At 33.9% G+C, this 16,576-nt stretch overlaps 1 protein-coding gene across 1 annotated transcript in view; it reads left to right on the plus strand.

The window, feature by feature from the left end:
- LOC136799489 (sodium/potassium-transporting ATPase subunit beta-3-like) overlaps positions 1-16,576 on the plus strand; it is a gene marked incomplete in the record, with an annotated part of 55,906 nt that extends 39,330 nt beyond the window's left edge. Inside the window, 6 exon segments of the mRNA XM_067056204.1 lie at positions 6,453-7,736; positions 7,973-8,116; positions 9,956-10,051; positions 10,535-10,713; positions 11,587-11,646; positions 15,109-16,576. Of these exon segments, the coding sequence (XP_066912305.1) occupies positions 7,607-7,736; positions 7,973-8,116; positions 9,956-10,051; positions 10,535-10,713; positions 11,587-11,646; positions 15,109-15,330 (831 nt within the window).

Genomic DNA, 16,576 nt, shown 5'->3' on the forward strand with positions numbered 1-16,576 from the left:
GAGATAAAAATTCATTTGTTCCAAGGTTAAAAAATCCAGTGGGGATGGTTTTGGAGTGCAAATTTTAAACATTGAATTTCAAGGGATAAAATCAAAGTCAATTTCTCACTAAGCTGAAATTCCAGGGTATTTTCCCACCGGGGACGAAATTTTCGCTAAATTTTCCAATGGGGCTTAGGTCTCAGCGGGTCTGTTACACAGGGGTGTATCATAGAAAGCATATTGAAAGGGTTTCTCCTTAACGGGGATTGGGAGTATCGAATTATAGAAAGATTCGAACAATAGAACTTCGAATAAGAGAGAGTCGATTGTATGTCTATTTAATAGGAAACTATTTTTGTTAATAATCTCCATCATTGCTGATCAAAATGTTTCTCTAACTCTTTTGTCGCTACTGCAACCAGTATAGACAATTATGATTTCATCAAAAATGGTTGGCATCCTATAGAGAATGTTAGTAAAACAGACAGATCTTTGACTGAGATACCGCATAAATAAACTTCTGTGTGTTTTTTTGACAAAAAGAAATCATTGCTAGTCACATTTTGATCATATTATCACATTGTTGTTCAAATAAGCTTAAAAACAGTTCTTTTTCGTATCTCAGTGTAGTGTTGTTTCTCGTGTGTCTTTGTCATTTATTTTTCTGCAAATTATCTTATATGCAGTGTTTTTCTCCTAGTATTGCGGTTCTATCATTATATAATCTGAGCCAGGGTTGTACCCGACGCCATACCCGTCGAGGGGAACCTTTAAAAATCTTACTCTCCTTTATGTGACAGGCTACAAGCAAGTCGATATGAAAACCTGAAACAGGGGTGGGGTACACTCCACATTTTATGCTTTGATAGCCTTAGAAGATTCTACTATGTAAACCAGGCCCGGCAGAACAACAGTAAAAATGGAGGGGCTCAAGGCTCAAAATGAGATCGAATTCGCCAGGAATCGGAGAAAAAAGTCTATTTTGCTCAAAAGTGCCTCCCTGTAAACAGATATAGATTCCTATCAGAGTGTAATTCAATTAATCATTTCGTGCACCTGATATTAAAATTCCAGTAAACTTCGGAACTTTGGTCAAAAGTCAGATTTTAAAGTATCTTTGTTGATTTAGTCAACTTGTAGAAATGATAATCTCCGCTCAAGCATTAAATCTCAGACTCCATTAGTATTGTTAATTCAACAAACCCATCAAACGAACTTTGACCACTAAACCTTAAAATAAACAAAATATTGTACTTGAAATTTGATGTTCTATATCAACAGGGGTATCCTTAAGTCAACAACTTATGTTATCCTAATATTGATGTTAGGTAATCGATCAAAGGTTCGGGTTACACAGGAACCAGTAATACTACCCGGTTTTTTATAAGAACATCCAAAGTTTTTGACGCCTTTTTAGGGTTTTAAGCCTGGGAAATATTCTTAAGTTGTTCTTAATCACCATTCTGTCAGTGTTTTTGTACAATTACCAAAAAAGTTGGGTGTTTTAGAGTCCTAAAATTGTTCCCAACTTGTTCTTAATTATGGTCATCGAAGCCTTCATGTTGTTATATATTTTGATCTTACAAAAAACGGTAGAAAGGATAATTTTGCATGAAATGCTGACATATTACAACCAGTTGTCATGTTTTACTCTATTGTCTACTTAAATTTCTCTTGTTGTATACATAGACTCTTAATAAGGTCTTCTGTTGTCACAGTTCTATATTTTATTAGAAACGATCTCGTAAGAACGATAATTTTGTACAAAATTTTGAAGAAAATCTTTCAATAACTTTTAGACTTTGTTTGATTGAAATCGTAGAAATTCAAAGGAATGAGGGTATACGGTATCGATATCTAAGAATTTTAATTGCTTTTCAAGACCAATTTTTACTAAAAATGACATAAGACTTATATTGATCAATTTCAAAATCTTAAAGTTGACCTTTACTACTACTTAAAACTTTGAATATCCATCATAATGTGTGATCAAAAATCCCGCCTATATCTTCTTAGTGTCTTTATAGAGGGCTTGACTTGTCATACGTTGGACCCCCAATTCATCAAAGCTTCGTTTCATCAATCATAACCATCCTGTCCCGAAAAGACTTTTCATCTAGTAAAAATATTTCGGAATCTTTTTTAGGCTATTCATATATGCCCATAATATCGGTCACTTTTTGATCAAGCTATCATACGTATTCAAATTCCCCCTATAAGTTTAGCTACCATAAATTAGGCTATCAAAGAGTAAAATGCAATTTTAGTTTACAATTTTTAAGGTCAGAATTTTTTCTATTGAAAATTATCAAGGACTTTTTTCACAAAGATTAGTGAGATATAGAAAATCTGGCAAAAATCCATATAAAGAGGCAAATCTCGTTATGTTTTCATAAATTTTACATCCTCTTGGCAACTAAAAGTTTCGCAAGATATGCATTTTCTTAATGTTTTGATATGGTTTTTACTTTTAATTAACCTTTCTTACAGACCCGGGGGGTAAGGGTCGGGTTTTTCACCTTTCAAAGTCTCTCTAAGGGTTACAAAAATCAGGAAATTTCAAAGTAATCTCTCTAAGGGTGGGAAAAATCACAAATTTTAGAAAAAAAATTTGATTTTGAGAGAAAAAATTACAAAAAAGTCTCGCTAAGGGTAGGAAATTTTTGAAAATCAGAGAAAATTTTTCGAAAAAGTCTCTCTAAGGGTCACTTTTTCACTAAAATTTGGTCTCTCTAAGGGTCGGTTTTCGGGGGTCCCGTCCGCACATACCCTCATTCACCAACCCTAGTACCCCCCCCCACCCCCGGGCTTACAGACAACATTACTAGTAATTTTTTTACGCCAACTTTTCTTGACAATATATCTCGTCGTATTATGACAATAGATCTCGTCGTATTATGACAAATCAACAAATCTAGTCCAAATTCGAAACCTCCAAATGAGATTCACAACAACAATAAGCTTGATTCAGTTGATTATAGCTACACCTAAAATACACCTTTGTGTAACCCTGTTTACATGTAAATGATACCTAACTAGAGCCCTAATTACATTTTAATCTTGCTAAGCAATCAAATTTGTTTTCTCAGTGCTTTATCTAGTATGAAATTATAACTGCAATTACAATTTTCAATTACGAAAGAAGTACACGTTTTTTTTTTATAAGAACGTCAAAGATTTTCGAAGCTTTCGGATGTTCTTAGTTTTTTAGATTTGAAGCCTAAAAATGTTCTTAAAATGTTCTTATTTTCAGCATTTTTTGAGCATTTTGATGTAATTTCTTAAGAAAATGCATGTTTTTAAGTCTCCAAAGCCTTAGAATGTTCTTAGAATGTTCTTAAATTTTTGGGCCTCAAAGCCTTATGTTCTTATATAGTTTGTTCTTATAAAAAAAAAACGTGTATTCAAACTAATTTTTTTTCAATTTCAATTTTAAAAATACTGATCAAGTTAATTCCAAAAAGGGACTGAGGAGGAGTATCAAATCAGCATCAGTTGACATCATAACAACGTTCATAGAACGTTAGATGAACGTTAAAAGAACGTCAGTATTACTACTTTATAGTTTGACAATTTGACTGCGTGACGAGGACAGTAAAATTACTAGATTTAATCACATCAGATAAGGACTGCATTGTATCATATTGCTGCTCGATTGCAATAAAAAATTATAATCAAAAGACACTTTTTACTCAAAGAAAATGCTACCTTAATTCATCTATTGTGTCTGACCAATATTCACAGTGATTTTCCATACCGGATAAATTTCATTTAACATCCTGAATATAAAAGGAACTGTTGGAATGTCATCAATTAAAAAGTTCATACTTTTTTTTGGTTTTCCAAGTCTTTTGGAATTATAAGCACATAGTTTTAAAGACTAAATCCTCAAAAATTTCTTTTTGTTCGATTAAATTCTTTGTGGCTGGTTTTGAGTCTAGCAGACGACTTTTGTCGGGGTATTATCTAGGGTTTAAGAAAGCCCAATCGATTTTGATAATGTTTCTTAGGTACATTACATATACATGAAATCTAGAATTATGTACTATCATCTAAATGCAAGGGTGATTTCAAAGTCACCCCCTCCCCTTCGTAAAAAAGCTGATTTCAACTAATTTTTTAGATTTGTGAGAAAATATCTCAGGTTAATGTTGTCTATCCCTTCAGAGGCCAAACGGAATACCACGTTTTTATATCGTAATTAGAGGATAATTATGACAACAATATACAACTCATTACCCAATAATTACGTAATTATACAACGCCATGCCCTGTTGTTATGCTGGGTCAGTAATTTTAATGTTGTACATTTTGTTGAGTAATCTTTTTTTTCTTATCTTTTTTTGGATGTAATTACCTCTGGTAATTATGAGAATCTTCACTTTGCCTTATAATATGGCAGTTCTGGCACCCATTTTTGAATTATTTGAAAACCTCAAGTCATTTTTTAGACCCAACGAAAAATACAGGAATGAATCGTAGATCTTTTCAAGAAAAATATGTTTTAATACAATGTTGCATAATATTTTGAATACTGGAAAAAACAATTTTTTCTTCTTCTTCTTCTTCTTCACTCTCGCACTTTCACTTTTCCTTTTCCCATCTGGTCCTTATTTTTTACACGTTTGGGTGTCAAAAAGTTTTTCAAAGTAAAAAAGCCAATATGGAATGGAATGGTTGTAATTTTCGGTCTTTTTTTCTGTTTTTTATTTTTTATTCCTCTCATATATTTTATTATTTTTATCGCAGTGATCCAAAAAAAATATTATGTGTCATATATTACACCTTATTTTCCTTTTAAGAAAAATGTTAAGATTTTTGAGGGATATTTCTATCAGGCTTTTGCTGGAAAAATAAATTAGTCAAAATAATCATAGCATTATAATTGGTTTAGCCCACAGGCCCCACAGGCTCTCAGCAGCAGTTGTTTTTGGGGACATTTTCATGTGAATTTGAAATTTCTGACTTTATCTGAATTATTTCTTTTCTTATGAAAAAAAATGTTCACACTCTTTATTTTGGACCCCCTGCCAGGTGTCTTTTTGGAAAAATTCACACGTCACGACAAAACGGATTTTTTTTCATCAATTTCTTTAAAAAGGTCTATTTATAAAAAAGATTTATGCCAATTTAAAAACAATGAAAATGAGTATAAGTCATTATGCAAAATCCTTAATCAATCAATCGTAAATTATATCTAACTTTACGATAAAATCTTGATTCTAATGACACTAAAATCTTCCAATCTTAGACCTTACTAAATAAATTTTGTATTAGATTCGAGGCGAAGCAAACTCAAAATTCCATATATGGGCAAGGGTGGCATTAAGGCACCCTTCTCTACGCCCTAAGTTGTGTTTTCATGACGAAAGGTGTGATATAACTATCTGTAGTTGGGTCGCCGTTTATTATTACGAAACAGTATTCAGAGGAAAAAAGCTCTTTTTTCCCATCATTGAATACTTAAATCCGCCTTTAATAATTCATATTTTCATATCTGTAAAAAGAATTTGATAAGAGTTCGTTTTGAGAGATTAAAACAATTTTCTCTCTCGTGAGTTTTTATCTCCCTTCTCTTCATCAGAGTCTCTTGACTTTACATTATTTAAACACTGATATACATATATCAAGATTTAAGCCCTATGTTCTCAAATTTCAAACCGCCATTTTATTTTTATAATTGTACCGTTTTCATGTTTTGCAAAATTAGACGAACCATATTCTGGGTGTTAAGTCAATGTGAAAATAGCTCTGGTTTCAAATAAAAAATGTGCGTTTGACTTTTTTCTATGGGACAGCAGATCAAACTTTTTTGAAAGGGAAATCACCATATCATATCGAATACATTTCTCGCGTCTTTTTCTCACGTAGAAAATTCTGACTGAATGAAAAAGAAAAAAGAAGAAGAAAAACCTTTAACTCTTTAACACCTTCGTCTTCGTGAAAAGAAGATGAATTATTCAGAATCTCATGAAAAAAATCTTTCTTCAAAAAAAATAAACCACAAAATTCATGTTTTCGCGGTCAGTTCATAGGCCTAGCCATTTCCTCTCTTCACATCACATAATATATAATTTTTGAGGCGTTTTCTCTCTCCTCTCTCTCTTTCATTTTCCTTCCCTTCATTTTCTTCTTCAATTTTACTTTAAACCTACTACTAGTAATTACATTTGAACCCTAGATTTGAACGTTCGTTTTCAACAGACACGTGTCTATAAACGAGCAGTAGGCAATTAACATAAGATTCCCGTCCATCCGGTGCCGCATCTAAAATAATGATCAATCAATTAATGCATTTCCCTTTATGTTTTCTAACCAGATAATTAATGCAATATGTTCCACATGCAAAGCATTTTTTGTTGTATGAGATTTTCTCTGTTTAGCAGATAGCAGAGTCATCTTTGTGGCCCTAACCTAACAAATATCATTGCAACATGATTTTTTTTTAAATTTTGTATCGTTCTATACAGATCCGACTGAAAGACTATCCGCATTGACCATCACCGGCTCACAAATAAGCAAATTATCCAAAAAACCAACAACGACATCGATCACGACAACTGAACTTCATTTTGAGGACAAAGCCGTCAACACACCAGTCAATTTTTATAGTCTTCAAAATTGGCACGGTGCAAGCTGGCAGAAATGTTTACCCTCCATGTATCTACCACGTAAAGAAAAATATAATGCTTTTGCGAGCAGTAAACCTGTCCGCTCAAAAGCCCGCCCGGCCCGTTTTCGTCATACAGACGAAATGTCAAATCTTTAAAGCTAAAATAGGAACGTTCACGTATTTTACATTCCCGGCAGGAGGAAGAAAGATAGAAATACTAAAGCCTATATTTCTTTACTAGCCTTAGAGTATATCTCATTTGTCATTTTTATGGCCCTTTTACTTTATTATAATAAATCGCGGGGGTTTTTTTTGTAGAGAAAACGATATTCTTTTAGTTTGTTTGGAAATATTTTTGGTGTAAACTTTCAATGTCCACACTTAGAAAGTAGACAGACAGAATCAAAAGAAGAAAATTACCTTTTTCTTTTTTCTTTTTACCTCTTTTTTAGACATAGGATTTTCTCTAGTTTTTGTAAATTTTTGTATTGCGTGAGTTTTAGTAACCGCTGAGGTATGGTTTCTTGTATTTTTATCGTGTGTGTAGTACTCTAGAGAAAAAGAATCTCTGTCTGTGAGTGTTTCTAAGAATTTTGTTGTGGTATTAGTTAATTGTGGTATCTCGTATAAAATAATGTAACGTGATAGACTACGTTCAATACCTTTACGGTTTGTGATGTGTGAAAAAATTTGCAATATCCTTGTCTTGATACAAATAACGGTCAGTCACTTTTTCTAAATTAAATTTCTGATTTTGTCGTTTTTTGTACAAAAAATCATTCAGTTTGTCTCGAAAAGTCAACTTTATTTTTTTTTTTCATTGTACGCGCTTTTTTAGAAAATAAAAGCCCGCCATATTTCCATTGTAAAAATCGCTGAGACCCAGTCCACTTTGCGCATTCCGTAGTGCATGTGCCAATCAACGCCTCTGTTCGGTTGATTTCACTGTGGTGGTGGGATACACTTGTTCTTGACCTTGTTGTCTTACAGTTGGCCACTCAAGAAACAACCATGGCACAATCTGGAGAAGCACCAAAGCCAAATTTTTGTCAGAGATTTAGTGCACAATGTTCTTCTTTTGGCAAGTTTCTATACAATGGAGAAACTGGGGAAGTTATGGGAAGAAGTGGAAATAGCTGGGGTAAGTGTATTTTACAGACCAGATCTATCTTTGTTTACATAACATCCCGAGAGCTTTTACGGCCCTAGAACAATAGTGGTCTGCAAAATCAAAGCGATATGAGCGAATCTGTTCTGGTCTGTAAATTAAAATTTTGGAAATTGAGCAACACTGCTCAATAATTCTGCAAGCCTTTTCGAGCTTTCTTGCAAGATTTTTAGTATCATTAAAATGGAAAATATCAATTTTGATTTCAGCCAAAATTGGATTCTTCTATTTGGTATTCTATGGATTTTTGGCTGGATTTTTCTCTGCAATGCTGGCTGTATTCATGACAACTATTGAAAAACCTGAAGATGGTGGTAGACCAAAGTTAACTCAATTCATTGCTAACAAACCAGGTAAATCTATTTTTGTGATCATAAACTATTGCATACTGCAGATTTGCTACTGCTTTACAGGAGGTTCTTTACAGCTTTTGGTTTTCTAATGCCTTCTTTCTGCACTAGTAGACGAGAGAGCACAGCACCAATACAAGTATCCAAATTACAGTATAAAATCTATTTGGATTTCAAAGAAAATAATAAGTCCCCTAAAAGTATGCAATAGCTGTTTCTATTTCTACGAGTGGCATGCTTGACTTAAAATGGATCAACTATGTAGAAATTAGTATCAAGGGTCACTAATTCTGAGGAATATAAAATATGTTTTCATGCTATCACGCACATGTTTTTTAAAACGATTAGAAATCTATAATGATTTTAAGCAAAGTTTTGGTGCTCAAAATTACAGTGGAGTATTTAAGATAAAAACAAGAATTATTGCTTTTCTTTGGTAAATATTGCAGAAAACAGCAGTAAAAATTGATCCATATGTAAAAATAAGCAGCAAAATTGTGTTGAACTTATACTTTTTCTATTGTTTAAATGACGTATTGGGTGGAAAATTTTGAAAGTTCTCAGAAGACTCTCCAGTGGTGCATATCATAAATATAAAATTTCATTCATATCCCTGATACAAAAAATTGGTTCTCAAAAGAGATGACTTATATACAGAAATATTTCAACCCCTTCTTAACCTGAAGTCAGATTGTCATTGTTTCTGCACGCACACCATGCTGAACTGAAGCTCTCAAGGGAAATGAGAGTGGTAATGGCAACATAGCGAGTGGCAAGAATTATATGAAATAAGGGTGTCTTATAAAAATCGACTTTGATCTCCAAGCTAAGAGATTCTTATTGAATTCTTGATTTTCCGCAGATAGCTATTTTTCAAGCTCCTTCATATGTTTTCTGTGTCTATGTTTTCTATCTACTCTAAACTATGATGAAAATAGCTGGTTATCCATTAAGATGAATACTTTGTCATTGAAAAAGTTCTTGTGCCTTAAAATTTATCTTTCCTTTAAAAACAGCCAAGCTCCACTTACGTGAGTGTTGTTGAAAATCATTGAAATAAAAAGCTGTCGACACTTGATAAGCTATTTGTGTTTTTTTGGATTTGCTATTTGATACTCTGCTAATTTTTGTTTGTTTGCAACTTTCTTGGGTTAGAATATTTTCACATAAAAGTAAACTTACAATATCCTCAGACTCACCCAATTTTTTCTAATTTAACTGGAAGAATTAAGTTGAATTAAGTATTTCATTTTGTTTGTAACTTAGGGAAACCCAGGGGAAAATGTCAGATTTCACTAAAATTTTGTTGAATAGTTGAATGAAATATTTTCGCACAATGTCACTATTACAATTTCATCATGAGTTTATGGATTCAACCGTGGATGCATAATTTCATGAGCTCTTTGGGTGAAATTAGCCGTATTTTCAGGCAAATTTCAATGCCTTTTCTGCTACCGGATAATGGTGGGAGAAACTCGATCTTTGCTTGAATCTTGAAACTCAATCCTAATCTATGTACATGAGCCATGAGAATCATGACAAAAATTTGATGACCTAGGCCCTTATTAACAGAAAAAGCCCATTCTGAGGTTAACTCTCTGTGTTTTAATTGTTCCCAACTAATTAAACAGAGCCTGAGCTGATTATTTTGTTCTTCAAACTGAATTCAAACTCAATCTTTGAAATAAAGACGGTAGCAGCTAAAAACCCTGGAAATTTGCCTGTATTTTGTTCCAGAAATATTTGGAAAATTTGCCTTCCTTTGTGACATTTTCATTATCATCAAATGGACCTGAAACATTTTTTTGGTCTACCTCTTAAATACACTTTTTTATTTCATAGGCATCACAACACTTGGTAAGCTGAGTTTATTAGATGGATACGATGCTAACTCAACTACATCTGACTACGCAGAAGGAATTCAAAAATACTTTGAAGGTAAAATTCTATTATCAGATAATTTCTAAAATCTTGGGATCACTTGCTAAGCTTCCTAACATCTCTGCCAAAATAATCAATTCAAAAATGAGAAATATTTTTTAGCAAAATTTAACTTTTTTCTTTTTATAAAAGCAAAAATAACTAACATTATTTACTTACAGTATTCAAAAACTTTTGGAATGAACCCCCTCCAGGGTTTTGCCCCAGACCCCCAGCATCAGCAATGCTCTGTTTCGCTGAGCAGATTCCCTTCTGGCATATAGTAGCTCTATCTAAACTTGCGTAAAAGTCTCTGCTTGTATCTATCTCAAGATTTTTATTTATTACTATTCTATGACACAGCCCAAATCACACATTATTGATAATTGTTTTGGGCTGAAAAGGAAAGGGTGATAAAAACTGAAAGGGTAATATAAAATTTGTACCTTCACTGCTCCTGTAAATAAAACATATAATATTAATATGAATTCTTTTTTTTAGAAATGAAAAACAATTCACTGTACAAAGGTGAATGTCCAATTGGGCGAAACGAGACATTTGAAAAACCCTGCTATGCGCCTTCTTCAATTTACGGAGACTGTGCACCTGAAGCAGATCTTAGCACATCAATGTTTGGAGTTAAAGATGAAAAACCTTGTGTATTTATCAGAATCAATAGGGTATGAATAATTACATTAGAATATGTTTGTCTATATTGCATATTTGACTACTAGGATCAATCTCACTGTCAACAATCAAATTAAATGTCAACAATTTTATGTTAAGGTTAATTTGACCATAATCAATTCTTTTTTGATCCACCTCTGTGTACCCTGGTTAATCCATGTTTGTCTGTTCGTCTGTCACCAGCTTTTCTCAGGATTGACTGGTTACTTTTTTCTGTTTTTGGCACAATGGTGCAAAATGATGATTTTTAAAAAGTGAGGTCCATTCAGCATCTAGTTTATTGCATCAAAGATTTTCTACGGGAATAAAAGGAGCTTATTTTAGGCAGTGTCTTCATGCTGAGTCAAATAGATTAGAGCTATTTTTTACGCAACAATACCCTGCAAACAAGTTTACGACCAAAAGTTGTTTTGAGATGTGACCGATGTGACCTCACATTCTATTCCTTTTGTAAACAAAAAAATATAGCAAAGTTGGTTTTGAGCAAATTTACAATCAAATGTTTTTAGAAAACTTTCTATTTATTGTAAACATAAACGTAAAAACATTCGAAAGAGTATCAGTAAAAGTACCTTTGTTTGAGGAATGTTTTTTCATTCAATGTATTTTCATTTTTTCAAAACCTTTTCTAATCTTGTCGCACTTGTTTTTACTACATCAGCATCATCAGACCTTTCAATTAAAAAAAACCTTCAATTGGAATTACTTTTCAAAGTCAAATTCTCAAGCTTTCATAAGAAGTTAAGTTTCTTTTTGCTTTGATTCCATGAAACAGTTAAAGTGCAGTAAAGTGCAGGTTGAAACTGAAATTTTTTGAAAATTGCCAATCATTTTGCTTACATATCTTAAAATCTCACATTTTTTAGGTACGCGAATGGGTTCCTGAAGAGACTGGCAAATATTTGAAATTAGAATGTTCTGGGACTGTAAGTGTTTTATTTTAAAATTTGGTGCATGGCTACCATTCTTAATATATTTTCTTGTTTCAGCTCTACCAGGTGACCACAAAAGTCACCCAGATAACCACGATACATTTTTTTCAAAAATACTTCTATTTTTATGAGGATAAAATTCAGTGAATTCCATGAATTCAAAGCTAAAAGAATTATTTATTGCTTGAGATTGCTTAGAAACTAATTTGGTTTATAGTTTTTGATAAGATGAATAAATATAATCTGCAACGGGACAAAAAAGGCTAAAACTTTTGATAGAATTTGAATGAAATGGCAGTTTTATGCTTGTTGAAAAGATAATCAGGAGGTGGAATGTTTCAAATTAGAAAAGATTTCAAAAAAAAATGAAAAAGAAGAAGAAAACCACTTTCTTGTAGGATTGACCTATGATATTCTTTTTCATATTATAGAGGGTTATCACTGTGGAAAAAAAAATTCTAAAAATATTTATGCAGTCAAAAAATAAAGTTTAAAACTACTGTCTGGTTGGCTAAAAAATGGGCTCCTGAATGTCCAGCCATGTTGGCTAAAAATATCTAAAATATAATTCTTCTCAGCCATTTACTTAATTGTGGTTGAAATTTGCAATGGAAGGTTGTTTTTTTTTTCTTTAAAGATATCAATCAAAGCCAAAATATGAATTGATTTTCTGGCATTCTTTCATAAAATGAGAATCCTATCTTTCGACAGCTCTCTTTTTGCGTTAGTTTTTCTGAGTTTTTCTATCCGTATAGTGATGCACTGGATTGGGACACACAGCGTCCATACAGCTAGTATCTTTTAAACAAGCACTGAACCCATAGTGTCCTTCAGGGTCTCTTCCCCCCCATGCCTAGAATGAAAATTTTCCATTCCCCCCCCCCTCATTTTTCCCCACCCTGCCTCCAAAAAATTTTCTGTCCCCCCCCCCTCAAGCATAAAATTAAAAAGCTGTAATTTGATGAACTTTAACGATTATTGTTTTCCCTAAGGTAGTTCTAATTCAAGAATATATCGAAATGATGGTTGTTTTTAAACCATAATATAAATAAAACTAAGCATTATGCTATATCATCTCATAAAACCAGATGTTTTTCAATTTTGAATTGATTTTGGTGAGTCCCCCCCCCCCCCGTGCCTAGAATGAAGAGGACACTATGGATCCGCTATCTAATTCAAATTCTATCAAAAAGTAGTCTTTTCGTCTTTGCTGCAGAATATATGAGTCTGCTAAATCGCGTGCCAGCGTGCCATGCGTGCCTTCGTGCCAACTGTCTTGGCGTGCCAGCGTGCCAACTGTCTTGGCGTGCCAGCGTGCCAACTGTCTTGGCGTGCCAACGTGCTACATGTTTTTTCTTTTATAAGCATAATGTTTATAAGCATATGCAGGCTCAGTTTTTGGTACCTAAACAATGGCTCTATTGTTTGAGAACAAAAGATTGCTAAGCATAATGCGAGCCTGATGTAGGGGCAGACGCTTGCTTATAAAAAAAAAACATGTAGCGTGCCAACGTGTCTTGGCGTGCCAGCGTGCCTACGTGCCATCCAAATTTCGGCGTGCCATCCAAATTTCGGCGTGCCGTCCAAATTTTGGCGTGCCGTCCAAATTTTGGCGTGCCAACCAAGTTTTGGCGCGCCATCCAAGTTTTGGCGCGCCAACCAAATTTTGGCGTGCCATCCTTATTCCGGCGTGCCATCCGAGTTTTGGCGTGCGAACCAAATTCCGCATGCCATCCAAGTTTTGACGTGACAACCAAATTCCGGCATGCCATCCAAGTTTTGGCGTGACAACCAAATTTTGCGTACTTTTTTAAATTTCTTTATTTTCCATGAAACATTAATTGTTATACTACGGTCTCTTACACGGGTTAAAGTACGGCAAGTGAGGGGAAAAAGAAAAAGAAAAAGTCAAGAAAAATGATGACTTCTGAAAATTACTTTAGCCCTTGGACAACCATTTAACTAAGCTCCTTATTTTTGGCTACAGCTCCTGACTACTTGATTTAAAAAGGCAAAAACGGTAACCGTAAACTCAAAAGCTTTTTGGCTATTTTGAAGTTTTAGGTTTTCAAAAAAAAAAATTCCAGAAAAAATGAAAAGCTTTTTCAATTTTTTAGAACAGTAGCGTAGACAGGGGTGAAGAAAGATCTGCGTACAAGAGTAGATTTTAGCGACAAAGCACTTACCTATTCGTGACATAAAAACATCAACCCCCCCCCAATATGGACCTCCTAAAAAATACCACATGTTTAATTAACTGTGATATTCATTGTTACTAAAAAAGGTAACACATGGTAACAGGGAGTAACGAGGTGATAGGTGAAGAATGGTGGCTCTTAGGCGTGAAGAATTTAAGAATACACTCTTTTTATAAGCATAACGTTTATAAGCCTACTTAGGTTCAAATTCGGTAAAAAAAAGCATAACGCTAAGTATCTAAACATACATTATATATAAAGCTTAAAATGAGATTTTGCTTTGTCAAGAAAATGACAGGTAGACTACTGCCTTTCGCGTGGAAGAAGCACGTGTATCTCCTTCAAAACTTTTAAAGTTATGTAATGCTCTGTTCATATAAAAATAAAAATAATAAAATGATAATAAAAGTACTAATATTTTCATATCTCTAAAACAGCTCTCTTGGAGCATTTAATGTTTTCATTGCATGACAATATATATCCATTTGCACCGCCAGCATTGTTGGTGTATACACCTTTTGTGATAATGCCATTATTTACATAATTTAAGTGTCATTACATAAAATAACCTTGAAAATGCTTTCCCACTAATTTTGAGGGAGTCCATATTGGGGTCCACAATGGGGTCCATATTAAACAAGTTGTGTCATCTTCTCCCCCAAGCTTTACCGAAATTTCGGTAAAAATTCGGACGAGCACGCCGAAATTTGAATGGCACGCCAAAATTTGAATGGCACGCCAAAATTTGGATGGCACGCCAAAATTTGGATGGCACGCCAAAATTCGGATGGCACGCCGAAATTCGGATGGCACGCCGATTCGGATGGCACGCCGAAATTCGGATGGCACGCCAAAATTCGGATGGCACGCCGAAATTCGGATGGCACGCCAAATTTGGATGGCACGCCGAAATTCGGATGGCACGCCGAAATTCGGATGGCACGCCGAAATTCGGATGGCACGCCATGGCACGCACAGCACGCTGGCACGCGTGGCACGCGATTTAGCAGGCTCAGAATATATCGAGACAGACTTTAGTAACAGGCCATTTTTCATGCCCTTTTAGCGTCCGGTCATCGGACCCTGTCCCACCTGAAATTACTAAAATTTTGGTAAAAACAGCCTTTTTAGTGGACACTGGACAATGGACACTGGCCTGCCTTTCTAAAATAAGGCCTGTGTCTGCCTGAGTAAGTTGTTATTTTAACCTTCTGAAGTAATCTATTTTTAACAGATATTTTTATTTCTTTCCGTTTAGGGATTTTCAAAGCAATGGCCTGAAGGTTTTCTCATGAACGGATTCCCATATATGGGAGGAAACTATGAATTACCTTGGGTTGCTGTTCAACTTGATGCCACTGTTAAGGGTTTGAAAGTACGATGTGAACTTAAGGGTAAAGGTATTTCAGTATCTGACAGTTTCAACACAGCTAGATCATATGGTAAGATTCAAATTACTGACGTTAGCGTAAAAAATTAATAATATCCATCGACAACTAGTTTCATATGAAAGGACGAGGTTACAACCCGATCTTCGACAGACAAAGTGCACCTGCAAATACAATTATCGTTGATATTATTACCGCAACGGTATTGGACGTTTGTATCGCCGCTTATCCAAGACAGTTTTTTGGATGTCAAAAATAAACAATTATTCTACTTCATACGTGTGTGTATATGTCTGCTTTTTTTACTTGTCAACAAATTGACGCAAAAATCGAAAAGGTTTTAGAATGTGAATTATTAGAGGTACTCCGTTGAATGTTGTCGAAACATTATGTATCACCCCCTATCGCCTATGCTGTCTCCTACGTTGTACGATATTCCTGCTGCTGTATGTGGAGACGGAAGTTGCTTTCTCCTCTGGTGCTTGATATGTTTTTAGCTGTGATTTAGTTTATGACGAAATAGATAATGTTTCAAAAAGATTTTTTTTCAGTATGTTATACGTTTTATTTGCAAATACTTTTTTGTGTAGATATCATTTTACGGTTTGTAGTATTTTTTCTGCGTAAAAGTGCACTTGTGATATTTTTTTATAACAAATTTCAATTTCGGGTACTGTGGGTGTTGGTTGGTCTTCAATCGAATGGTTTTCAACTGCCCTATATGTATTTGCAAATAGAAATTTTGATAAAAGGAAGAAATATTATAAATAGCACAACTTCAATTAATTAGGAACGTTTATATGTTAATCAAAAAAAGTTATGTATAGTCATCATAAGACATGATTTAGGTGTTACCTTTTTAACCCTTTTTCGGGTTGTTGCTGTACATGATTCTATGAATCTTCGAGTTTTCCATCAACACTTAACGAATAGAGCAATTACTTTTGGTGCTTCTCTGGATTTAGACCATGCTAAATCATGTTTTATGGTTATGTATATACAGTATAAAGAACAAAATATTGTTTCATGAAGGATAGTTACTTATCATTTAATAACATAGTTTTACGAGTTTTTTTTCTATATTTAGTTAGCATTCGTTTTGATTGGCTTATTTTTTATCAAGTTGCCAGGTTCGAAAGTTCTTTATTTAATAATTTTGACCTTTTTAACTCTTTCGAATTTTTAACGTGATAAACAATGTAAACTTTTCATCATGAACTCCAGAGACTACTTTTCAATTCAACGAAGTTAAAAAAAACAACAGATGTAACCAATTTTAGTTTTTTCACCAATCCGACATTTTGAAAGAAAGATAACAATGTATCATTTGAATCTCAA

This window comes from Clytia hemisphaerica, unplaced genomic scaffold (assembly GCF_902728285.1).
Source record: "Clytia hemisphaerica strain Z4C2 unplaced genomic scaffold, Clytia hemisphaerica genome assembly, whole genome shotgun sequence".
Lineage (NCBI taxonomy): Eukaryota > Metazoa > Cnidaria > Hydrozoa > Leptothecata > Clytiidae > Clytia > Clytia hemisphaerica.